General features: G+C 37.0%; 1 protein-coding gene across 2 annotated transcripts; it reads left to right on the forward strand.

The window, feature by feature from the left end:
- Positions 1 to 5,710: 5,710 nt before the first annotated feature.
- LOC148849893 (Eukaryotic aspartyl protease family protein) lies at positions 5,711 to 11,402 on the forward strand. Of its 2 annotated transcripts, XM_088947079.1 has the most exons (11): positions 5,711 to 5,859; positions 6,101 to 6,330; positions 6,506 to 6,644; positions 7,996 to 8,231; positions 8,634 to 8,858; positions 8,980 to 9,115; positions 9,200 to 9,273; positions 9,360 to 9,477; positions 9,571 to 9,628; positions 10,696 to 10,767; positions 10,869 to 11,402. In XM_088947079.1, the coding sequence occupies exons 1-11, from the start codon at positions 5,773 to 5,775 to the stop codon at positions 11,096 to 11,098; spliced, it is 1,605 nt and encodes a 534-aa protein (XP_088803205.1). In that variant the 5' UTR covers positions 5,711 to 5,772; the 3' UTR covers positions 11,099 to 11,402. The 2 variants fall into 2 exon arrangements, with proteins under 2 accessions (XP_088803205.1, XP_088803206.1); XM_088947080.1 differs by lacking the exon at positions 5,711 to 5,859 and having other exon boundaries at positions 5,865 to 6,330.
- Positions 11,403 to 11,972: the final 570 nt, after the last annotated feature.

Raw genomic sequence — 11,972 nt, forward strand, 5'->3', positions numbered from 1 at the left:
GTTGAAGCCTCGGAAGTATGGTCCATACAAGATCGTGAAGAAGATTAATGATAATGCCTATGTAGTGGACCTACCAGATCATATGGGTATATCCAAGACCTTCAATGTTGCTAACCTTCACTGGTACCTGCCAGAAATAACACTTTCCTATCCTAGTCACGACTCGGGGTCGAGTTCTCTCCAAGTGGGGGAGAATGATGGAGGCCCATCACAAGGCCCATCTCACCCCTAGGGGCGGCAACTCCTAGGATAAGGTTAAGATAAGAAGAACTTCCAAGATTATCAAGATAAAGCAAGACTCTTCCAAGATTATCAAGAAATCAAGGTCAGAATTCCAACAAGACTCCAAGAAGCATCAAGATTAGCAAGATAATCCAAGATTCATGCATCAAGGGAGATCAGACGGTGGAGATCAAACCAAAAAGAATTCGATCCTATCATATTAGATATTTGGGTCTATCCTATTTGTTATTTCCTAGTTCTTTTACATTTTCTAAATGTATTATAAATACTACTGTTTTCCCAGAATTAATCATCAATTCATACTTCATATTTTCATAATTTCTTCAAGTTCTCTTCTAGTTTTTGCTACATTTTCTCTCTCCTAGAGAAATCGGTGTTATTCGCTAGGAATTAGCGAACGCCCGGTGCTTGCATAGCCAACTCCGGTATCCATTGCTTCCACGCTGTATCAATAGAGAAATATGGACAATAGATCTCAGATCTCGTGTTCACTTTCAATCCAAACACTAGAATAGTCATGAAGAAAGAACTTCACACTCATGCATACACAAAATTCTTTACATCTATCACAGTTTCCAATAAACACCAAAAGAATTCTGAGGGTATCTTTAGATGAAGAGGAGAACATGATGGAGTACTTTGATTTCTCATATTCTACAGTTGGCATCCCATATAGGAAACAAACTGTAAAAATATACCAAGTGCTATAAAACCATCCAGCTAGAGCCTTCCATTCTTATTCTAATACAAGCTCTCACAGATTGTATAAAGCAAGAGATCAAGGGAAAACCCGACCTTTATCAAAGCCTCATAAACTTCACCAAGAACAAGAAATCCATGCCCTCCTTCTAGGTCTATAAAAGCTTGCCGAACCTTAAGAAGAAACTTGTTAAAATGAACAAATTCTTCAATGCTCATTGTTCCATTTCGATAAAAATCATACATTCCGATCATCTATGGGCAACATGTAGAGAGGGAATTCTAGGTTTCCAACTAGAGCTCTCTTGAGCCGAGGGGCAATGATGATCCTTGTCTTGTCTGAATCAACCAATTTAAACCACAACTCCTTTAGAATTGTCATGTTCTCCATTTTGCGTGGAAAGAGGAGTTTATTGTGCACCATTCTCCCTGGATGTTTGACAATTTAATTGTACATAATAACCACCCCAATTTCACTTGCATTCGCTTGAATTCAAGACATTGTTTATCTAGTAAAATAAATACTTGGATGCATCTCCTATTCAGATATGAAAAGTTAATATAACACCCATGCAGTACTTTTGGGGGCTGCTAAAACTGATAGCAAAGGAAAATTTTTCTTGCACAGAGAGATAGAAAGAGAGATTATAAGGCATGCGAGGCTGCATCAAGGAGGTATCCATCAAGAAGCTTTGCCAAGCTAGGGGCATTTGAATTTAAATCATATGTGAAAGGCCAAAAAAAACTCTCAAAACATTCACTAACAGTTGGATCTTGTTTGTTCAACGCTTCAGCAGTGTTTTGAAAGCTTAATTCACTTGGGGTTGGACGGGCTTAGCACTGTTGCTGTCACCAATAGTTGAAGATCAGAATTTGAATTCGTGGGGAATTTGAGAACTTTCTCTATTTGATTGCATCTTTTGGAGTTTGTTAGAGATGAAGAGACACCAAGTTTGCCCTTTTACTTTCTTATCCCAAACTTCTTGCTCAAATGCGTGTTCTAATGGTTCTTCACTTGATTGCCTGTTTGACCTAGCACTCAGCCAGCCATTAGAGACCATTTATAAAATAAGCACCGAATGTTGTGATTTTACCTATTTTACACCAAAAGAAACATGAAGTCCATGATTTTGCCACTGGCAAAAAGGTACAATGGGCATTTAAAAAATTTAATGCATCAATCAAACATTTTCCATTTAGGATAGTGACAGAGGAGAGGTTTATGTTGAGTTTTTCATTAGTTCATGGGAGGTTTTTGTTAAAATGAAATTCAAGGAATGGTTTTTATAATTGTCGGAAATTTCAAGGGAGATTTTTGTATTTTACCCTTAATATTATAATCAAAATTATAAAAAATATATATTATTTAGATATTTATGTATGTAATACATACAAACATATATATTGCTGTGCCTAGGATTTACACACTTGGTGTGGGTCCTGGCTGAGTCAAATGATCACCCCTATTTGAAGTGCATTTGAAAGACGTATAAAATGCTTAATTAGCATTGCTCAATATTAAGTTTAACATTCTCTTATTCTCAATATGTAGTATTTTCATAGTCGAACCCTTCAACTTATAAAAGAAGGTAACAAGTTGAGAAGACGGTTTAAATTTTAAGATATTTTCAATGTATTTTTTTAATACCTTATCTCATTGATTAGATTTAAAGAACCATCATTTATAAAAAAGAAAAAAATGGCATCATATAAATGTGAAGCCAACGCAAGTATCAAGACGGCATTCTCCAGGAAATATCACTGGCAAATGCAAAACCCTTTTGAGCATTCACGCGCTGTTCTCTCTCTCTCTCTTTGAAAAAAGCAACATAACGTAATTGAAGAAAAGAAAGTTGCCAATAAAAAAGTAGCCTTCCTTTTCGTTTACCTGCCAAGGGAATTGACGGGAGCAGACGACTTTTATCATGAATCAATCGATCGAATCTGGAGAATATATAGCTCTTTAGCCACAAGCCACAACAGGGGGCGTAAAATGAGCGAATTGCATTTACTTTACAAACAGTGCCATTTCAGTTTTCAGAATCTTCCACGACACGATATGTCAATGTCCGGATTCATCGCTGCAAATAAAAAAGCGGGTGATTGACAAAATAAATAGAATCTGGATCCTCTATTCCATTGACCAGACTCCAGAGCAAATATCCTTAGAAATTTTCTAGTTCTGCAACCTTCTATTTTTCTTTTGTTTTCTATTAAACCAAACACAGATTTAAATTTAAGGCTAATATTTAATAAATAACCTTCAAGAGTTAAATTCTATATCCTTTGAAAATTTTCATCATTTAATTATTTTAACAAGTAAAAAACAAAGCAATAAGTGGTTGAATTCAACAACTTCTCCCCAAGTCGATTTTTAATGGCACCGTGGATTGAAATTTGATTTACTTTCCTCAGACGCTAGTCGTAGAGCTATTAATAAAAGTTCAAAGTTGAAAAAATTGGAGATTAATTAATAAAAAAACAAGCACGAAGCAACTTCGTTTTAAGGCCCACAGCCATGACAGATTAAATTGAGGCCCAGGCCTACATAACATTAGAGTTCTTTGAATTATAGGTGGAACTTCAGACCACCATCCACATATTTTACTTGAAAATCACATTTTTAGAGCTGAATTTTGATCCAGTCAATCTCCAAGTGGGATCCATTGAATTGGACCATGTCTAATATTTGGCACGGGCTGATGGGGCAGTGGGTCCCGAACGCAAGACCGCATTTTGGCGTGTCTTTCCGCACTTAAACATCCACACTTCGACAGAGTACTGAGTTGAATAGAAAGCTTCCTATATCTAGTGAGCAACGCGTATATACGTCCTCGGTCCTTCTCATGACCATCGGACGATCAGGAAAACAAGGCCTCGTTTCGTATGTCTTTTTTCTCATATGGTTACCAAAAGGTTTAACTGTTAAAACATGATGCTTCGAAAAAAATGCATAAGCCCATTTTTAAGTTAATCTCGATTTTTTTTAACTTTTATATTATATATTTATATTGAAAAAAAAAACACGTCTTAACTAAATGGTTCAAACAGCTAAGAGCTAATTTCTTAATACAAAAACTCACGTCTTAACATCTTAATTATGTGTTTGGTATTTTATTGAATAAATGTTTGTATTTTATTTGTTAATAAAGTACAATGGAGAAATGCAATAATTATAATCATTTATAACAACTGAGCACCATTAAACGCAACTTCAAGGGAACAGTGAATAAATGCCTGAATGATGCCATTTCAACGTAACAGTGAATAAAGCCACGCCTGATAACACCACTTCAACATAACAGTGAATAAACACTTTGTGAAAGCTTCAAAAATAATTTTTATAAATGACTGGCATGTACATAAATCAAAATTTAATTTTTATAAGAAAAAAATGATGAAATAACACTTATGTAAAACATCGATAAATAAACGTAAACGATATCAAACATCACCTAAAAAACGCTTACAAATAAAATAAACCCGAGGTCTCTAATCTCTAGTCTCTACCTGGAGTGCCCTAATGTCATCAACGCGCAAGCCACGACAACTTCCAACGTCTTTCCAACTAACGCGTAACCTATTAAGATACTTCTTTATCTTATTCCTTCCGTTGCGTGCCATATGGACACAGTTCTACTTCTACACTAGACCTATTCTTCGGCCGGGTAGCCCTACGGCACGGCCCGCACCTCAGTCAGGCTTGATCATATAATTAGGCCTGCGGGCCTGACCTTGGGCTTAACACAGTAAGCCCGACTGTGTTTCGGGTTAGGCTCGGGATTTATCAAAAAATTCTGGCCTAAACCCGACCCAGCTCGACTCAGTATTATATATTTTATAAAATATATAATATATATTATATAAAATATATAAATAACATAATATTTATTAAAATATATATTTATAATTTAATATATATTTTTTATTATTTTCTTTATAATTTCAATCTCTCTCTATTCAGCTGCTTCAACATTAATAATAATAATAGTATAGGCTAAATTTCGGGCCCAGGCCTAGGCTCGAGCTTCGGGCTTTTTATGAGGGTCGGGCTCAGGTCAAATTGTAGGCCTGATGGTCGGGCCGGACTCGGGCTCAGGTCTTAAAAAAATTATTAATACACAGTAAAAGCCTGGCCCATGAACAGGTCTATTCTACACCGTTCATTTTACGTAAGAGTAAAACTGTCTCTCTTAATTCTCCTGTGTGGATCAGTTGCCAAGTATCATGAACAAATTTGCATAGGCGCCTCAAAGATCGCATCCCACTCGCAATAGGTCGACTGTAATCTACTGAGCACTTCGCAACGACATCATAGCCACATCCCACGATACATTGAAAACATCTCACATAAATAACATATAAATACTGAAAATGTTTTCAATATACGGTGGTATGTACCTGTGAAATCGATGTGAGGCGCCTTGTGTGAGGAACAAATTAGGTCTTCCATCCAAGCGTGCACACTTGTGAGGCGCGTAATGTGAGACTCTTATAATGATAAACAGTTCATAAATTTGTGCCATGTGGTCTTATAAGTCATAACACTTAACCAAGATGCATTTATTTACGTTGATTTTCAACATTATTTATTATCGTACAAAGGTGGCCCAAAACCGTTGACGTGGCTAGCTAACCAACGGGCGTTGGTTGGTTGAGCGAACCGTATAGTCAAGAACATTGTTGGAAATGGAATACACACATGAGGGGAAAAAAAGAAAATGTACAGAGATAGATATAAATATATTAAAAATGGAAAGTCGTGTGGAAGTGGAGCCTGACTTGCCAACTAACCATACCTACAACTTCCACGCTTTCGTCTTCACATTCATGGCAGACCTTGAATGGACTGGTGAGCTACAAAAGTCGGCGACCATCCTTCAACAGTTGAACTCCCCGTGTTGTTTTCTTCTCCAGGTGCGAACGAGTTTCGTTTCTTCATCTCTTCTATTACTTAAAGTCTTCTACCCTATAGTTTACTAGGGTTTCTTTCTTTTCTTCCTCTCCTTCGTCGGATGTCTGCTTTCCAGGGTTCTTGAAGACTTATTTAGTAGTTTCTTTCCCGACAAGGCTCCCCTAAGCCATGGCTTCTTTCTCTACCTGTAAATTTTCATTGTTCTTGTTGTTGTTTTTGTTGATCTTCGCGCTCGGATCGCAGACTTGCCATGGCTTCGGGACCTTCGGCTTCGATATTCATCACAGGTTCTCCGATGCCGTCAAAGAAATTCTCCCTGTCGACGACTTGCCAGAGACGGGAAGTCTCGAGTACTACTCCGCCTTGACCCATCGAGACCGCTTCATTAGAGGTCGTGGACTTGCTAGCAACGATAATCAATCTCTCACTTTCGCCAACGGGAACACCACCTTTCGTATAAGTTCCTTGGGATTGTATGCCTTCTCCATCCCCTTATTCAATTTGTTTTCTCTGCTTAATCCACAATTCTCAGTCCCTTTGATGCGTTGATAATTTAGTAATAGTTTGGTCGTCTAAGCCTCCAAGTTCTTTTTTTTTTTAATTAAGAAAATTTGCTTATTGGTTCTTTAATGTGTTTTGGAATTCCAGCTTGCATTATGCCAATGTTTCATTGGGGACGCCGAGTTTGTCATATCTGGTCGCACTTGACACGGGGAGTGATCTGTTTTGGGTTCCATGTGATTGTGTCAGCTGCGTTGATGAATTGATCTTCAGATCGTCCGGAACTGTATGTTGTTCTATCTTCCTGCTACTTCTGTTCCATCGATATATTACAGACCGATGACTTTTTTAGGGAGAGGTAGACAGTTTAGAAATGGGGATAAAGCTGGATTGTTCTAATAAGTTTTTGACTTGTCTGAAAACCGGATAAAGTTTCATCAGTTCCTCTTGTTCGAATACCTGATACTGTTTCTTCACTTCACAAGCCTTTCCCCTAATTTCTGGATAAGATTTATTCTGCTCAAGGATGACATTTGTGTTTATGATCTTAAGTAAATCATGGTTTACCTTGGCCCAAGTATTTAACAAACTTCGAAAACAAAATTTAATGTGTATTAAACTAATTTTTATAGAGATACTGGATTTGTTTATATTCAATTCCAATGTTTGAGTACTTATCTCCCATCCAAGGCTAAAGCCATCGCCCGTACTATCAATTGTATGAACTGCCATGGCAGAATGCTTTTATTCTCTTTTAGTCATATGATATCCCTGTTTGGGAGTGTTTATTTGATAAATAAGTGCACATCTTAATAAGCACTTAAGAGTGTTTGGTGAAAAAGAATATTTCAAACAGGGTAGGATAGGTATTTTCAAAATGACATGGTGGGCCAAGATGGGCCAAAAAGGAAATAAGCACTTATTGAATAAGCGCTTAAAAATAAGTTCAAAATGTGGGCTTCTTGAATAAGTGCTTATTTTTAGGAATAAGCAGTTACTCGGGCTTACTTCCCAAATGCAAATAAGTGCTTATTGGTGTGGTCCCGACCCAAAATAAATGCTTATTCAAATAAGCACTCCCAAACATGGGCAAAGTCCCATACAACTGGATATTCACAGAATTAAGCACCTTAATAATGGAGTGTATACATCTTTGAGGGCTTGATACCATGTACATGGTGATTATTTCTCCATATGTGGCTTTGGGTAGCCATGAAGATATGCTTGGATACATCAATTTTTGCATTTCAAAATAGTGTACATCTAAATAATGGGACAGGTCACATGTAGAAACCAACGAAATGAAATAAATTTTTTGACAAGTAGTTCTATGTTCTTTCAATGTGATTGATCTCTATATTTTATTTTATTTTATTTTATTGTTTTGTGGGAAGTGGTAAATTTGCCTAATACACTGCATTCAATCTCAATTTCTCACAAGAGCACCAAATAATTCACAGCCAGTAAACAGTTTTATTTATTATAATTCTGCATTGAAAGCTAGCTCTATTGCTGGTTATCCTTTTTCCAACTAGATTCACAACCAATAAGAATAGTGCCAAATAGATTCTACTCTTTAAAATTCACTATTCTGTAACCACAGTGCTGTCTTCCCTAATTAACTTGTATGACAACAGGTGCTAAAGTTCAACATTTACAGCCCAAATACATCAACAACAAGCAAAAGCATTTCCTGCAACAGCGGTTTGTGTGAAAACGCAAGGGGGTGCTCTGGAACACCAAACAGTTGTCCTTATGAAGTTATGTATCTTTCTAACGGTACTTCATCTGCTGGCTATTTGGTGGAAGATGTTTTGCACTTGACAACAGACAATACCCATCCAGAAGTTGTTGATGCACGGATCACATTTGGGTAGGTTAATGTTCCCATTTGTTCACTACTATCTGCTGAAAAGTTCCTATGGGATTCACCTTCATTTTTTAATGGGATGGTTTGTCTTTCTTTCTTTAAAATACCTTAAGGTCCATTGCTTGGTGTAATGGTAAAATCTTGGGTGGACAAGTGTGGAAACATGGGTTCAGGTCTGAGAGCGGCCACTTAGTATGAAAATGCCAAAGGTTATGCCCATATCCAGTCCACACTTCCCAAGGCCCTGGTAGCCGGGGTGGTGTTCCTTTTTTGTTTCCATACTTTAGGAACTTATCTAGTTTTAGACATCCCTTCCTCACCTTTTTTCCACTGTTATCCTGTCTGTCTTATACTCTTTTTGCTAGTTACCAATGTCTGTCTGATAGTGTCACTTGGATCGTGCAGTTGTGGTCAGGTTCAAACAGGGTCTTTCTTGGATGGTGCAGCACCCAATGGATTATTTGGGCTTGGTATGGATAAATTATCAGTTCCTAGTGTTTTATCAAGTGCAGACCTTATTGCAAATTCTTTTTCAATGTGTTTTGGACCTGATGGGATTGGAAGAATCAGTTTTGGAGACAAAGGTAGCACAGATCAAGAAGAAACTCCATTCAATATTCACCAATCACAGTGAGTGGTCTTTTATTTGTTTGCATTGTGCTCATGGCATATGCCATGCACTTCATTTAAATATTAGCATTCATTAGATAACATGATGGCCATACTGACTTCTCATGGAATTTATTGCCAGCCCAACATATAATATCAGTATGACTCAATTAATCATTGGGAAAGATGCTATCGATATCAGTTTTAGTGCAATTTTTGACTCCGGTACTTCATTTACATACTTGAATGATCCAGCTTACACACATCTTACTAAAAGTGTAAGTATTCCAAATAATGAGTTTTATCATTAAGCCCATGGCCCGTAGCTTAGTTACATAAATGCAACTTTTGCTCTTGCACAGTTTGATGCTCAGGTCCAAGATAAGCGGCATCAGTCTGATTCACAAATGCCATTTGACTACTGTTATGATACTAGGTAAATCATCCAGACTCTTTGCTTGAATATTTAAGTGGTATCCATATTGTACAACCCGAGTCTTGACTCTCTCAATCAATATGTAGTTTGGATGTTACAAGTATCACATCATCGACAAATATTGCAATACCAAATGTAACTCTAACTATGAAAGGTGGAAGCCAGTTTCCTGTTTTCAAACCCATAGTTCTTGTCTCATCCCAGGTAAGGCATCATTTGCTGTTACAACACTACCATATGTTGTAGGCTTGTAGCTAACTCATAAAATACTTATAATTTCATTCTCATGATGTGCAGAATATGGTTTATTATTGTTTGGGTGTTGTAAAGAGCTCAGATGTGAATATCATTGGTCGTAAGTATTCCTGTTGTAAATCATGCTCACATACTTGCTATAAATATTCTAAAGATTGCTTAAGGATGAAAACCAGGAGTTTGGTTGTAAATGTTGATTCCAGATATTGCTTAGATGTGAATAATATCGTTGATCAGAGCAAGATGGTGGCCAAGGGGGTGAACCCCCCCCCCTCAAAAAAAAAAAAAAATCCCTCAAAATGGGGAGGAAAAAATACATTTTATGCAAAACTCTATATGTGCTATATTACAAGCTAACCACTAAATATTTTCTTATTAATTACAAGCTAGTTCTTCAAAAATTTTTTGGTTATCACTAGCTCCCTCCCAACAGGACATCAATGAAATGGTGCGAAGTTCCCTGTCATGCTGGTTATGCTTTGTTAAATGAGAATCCTTTTTGGTTATGTAATTCATCGGTAGTGCAAAGTGTTAAATATAGACTTATAATGAATTGTTTTATACAATTTTGATCACGAAGATGGATTATATGCCATTATGACAGCAAAAGTAGTACATTTGCAATGGGAGTTTTTAAACTTTGTTATTTAGAAAAACATTGGAGAAGGAGAAATATTGAAATCTCAAGTGCCCAAGTCACCTGTTACCTAGGCATCCTGATAACGTTTCACCATTGATCTGTTTTTGGCAATGTTATTGCTGGTCTTATCCATGTTGTTTTGTTGCCAACTGTGTCACCCTAGTTGAACTTTCACTGAACCTCATGCTTCACCACTCCTATAACAGTATAAACTTTTATTTTGTCACAGATAATTATTAGTTGCTTGATATGCTTTTCTGCTTCATATTAGTAGTTGGCTGGTTTTTTTGAGTTTGTACTTCCAAGCACTTCAATATCTTGCACCAATATTTCCATTAGGAACTGTTCATAGCCTTACATAGTTTTTTTTTTTTTTTTTTTTTTTATAATCAACAAGAAGCCTTGCATAGTAATATTGATCTTAATGCAGAAAATTTTGTGTACTTTCAAGCACTTTAATATCTTATACCAATGTTTCCATTAGGAACTGTTCATAGCCTTACACAGTAATATTGATCTTCATGCAGAAAATTTCATGACTGGGTACCGTGTAGTATTTGACCGTGAGAAGTTAGTTTTAGGTTGGAGAAAGTCCAATTGTAAGTATTGTTCTGTTGTTGCAGTATCAGTTCTCTGTGCCTAAATGTGGATGTTTGTACAGTTCTAACTAATAACAATATATAATTACATTGTCCCCCAGGTTACGATGTTGAGGAATCCAACACTTCACTAGCAAATACTCGAAACTCTACTGTAGTGCCTCCTGCTTTTGCTGTTGAACCAGGTAACTTCACTCCTGAAGCCACAAGAAACACTGGAATTGGTGCAAATACTTCAGGGGCATCACCACCTATATGGAGCGGAGCTTTATTTCTGAGCCTCTTCAGTTGTGCTTTCTTGTTTCATCTTCCATCCTTTCCCATTCTTTAATCATTCTTTCATTAGGCTATACTCAGATTATTTCATTGTATGTTTTTAGGCGAGGCAGTGTACCATATTTATTTATAGGTCTCCCCAAAGTTCCAATTTCAAACCAGTATAGGGGCATTTCTGGTTGTCATGCCCTTTTCTTTCTGGGTAGAATTGTGATTCGAGGAGTATTGGTTCATTGAATCACTTTCCTTCCCGCCAGATTGTTTTGAAGTATTTGTTGTAAATATGATTAATAATGAGTTCCTTGTATTTATAAAACAAGTTTCACGTGAGTAAGTATTGGACTGTTTTAAGTGTTTAATTTGAATGTCGCAGGTCAATAATTGTCTGCTTTTTTCCCTTTCATTCTTCATGGTGGTTGCTCCATTTTCTTTGCTGAAACCTGAATATCTGCCCGTTAGAATAGGTTATGACAAAAACAATTCAGTTGGCTTTGCAACATGAATATGCTTGATCAGAAACATACGTCGAAGCAGACTATAGGTCTCTGCCGATCAGTGCGTGGTTAGAAATCCCAAAGCCACTCGTTCACTGTTGACTTTTTAGCCGTCCTTGTGTAATGTTAGCTTTTTGGTCGGCTATGTATTTTATCACACTATCAGGGTCTGCTTGGTTTGCAGTCCGGATCTGAATTCGAATCAGAATCAAAATATTTCAGAATCGGAATGGAAATGGTTTTATTCCGATTCTGTGTGGTTCAGACAGGAAGTGGAATCAGCTGGGGTGGGATTTCATTCCCGGGGAAGGGAATGGTCATTCCACCATGAATGGAAATGGGATTTCGATTCTGCCTAGTCAAATAGTTGAAAGCAGACTCCCATTTCAATTCTGCTTTCAGACTCCCACTTAACTAGCCAAGTGGAAAAGGGAT

This window comes from Nelumbo lutea, chromosome 5, assembly GCF_056320005.1.
Source record: "Nelumbo lutea isolate HS-2025 chromosome 5, American lotus-T2T, whole genome shotgun sequence".
NCBI lineage: Eukaryota > Viridiplantae > Streptophyta > Magnoliopsida > Proteales > Nelumbonaceae > Nelumbo > Nelumbo lutea.

Bases quoted from the DNA above. Each gene is read 5' to 3' on its own strand.
- LOC148849893 (XM_088947079.1), top strand. From the start codon at position 5,773: ATGGCAGACCTTGAATGGACTGGTGAGCTACAAAAGTCGGCGACCATC. The intron at 6,331-6,505 runs GTATGCCTTCTC...TTGGAATTCCAG, and splicing joins CGTATAAGTTCCTTGGGATT to CTTGCATTATGCCAATGTTT. The intron at 8,232-8,633 runs GTAGGTTAATGT...TGGATCGTGCAG, and splicing joins GATGCACGGATCACATTTGG to TTGTGGTCAGGTTCAAACAG.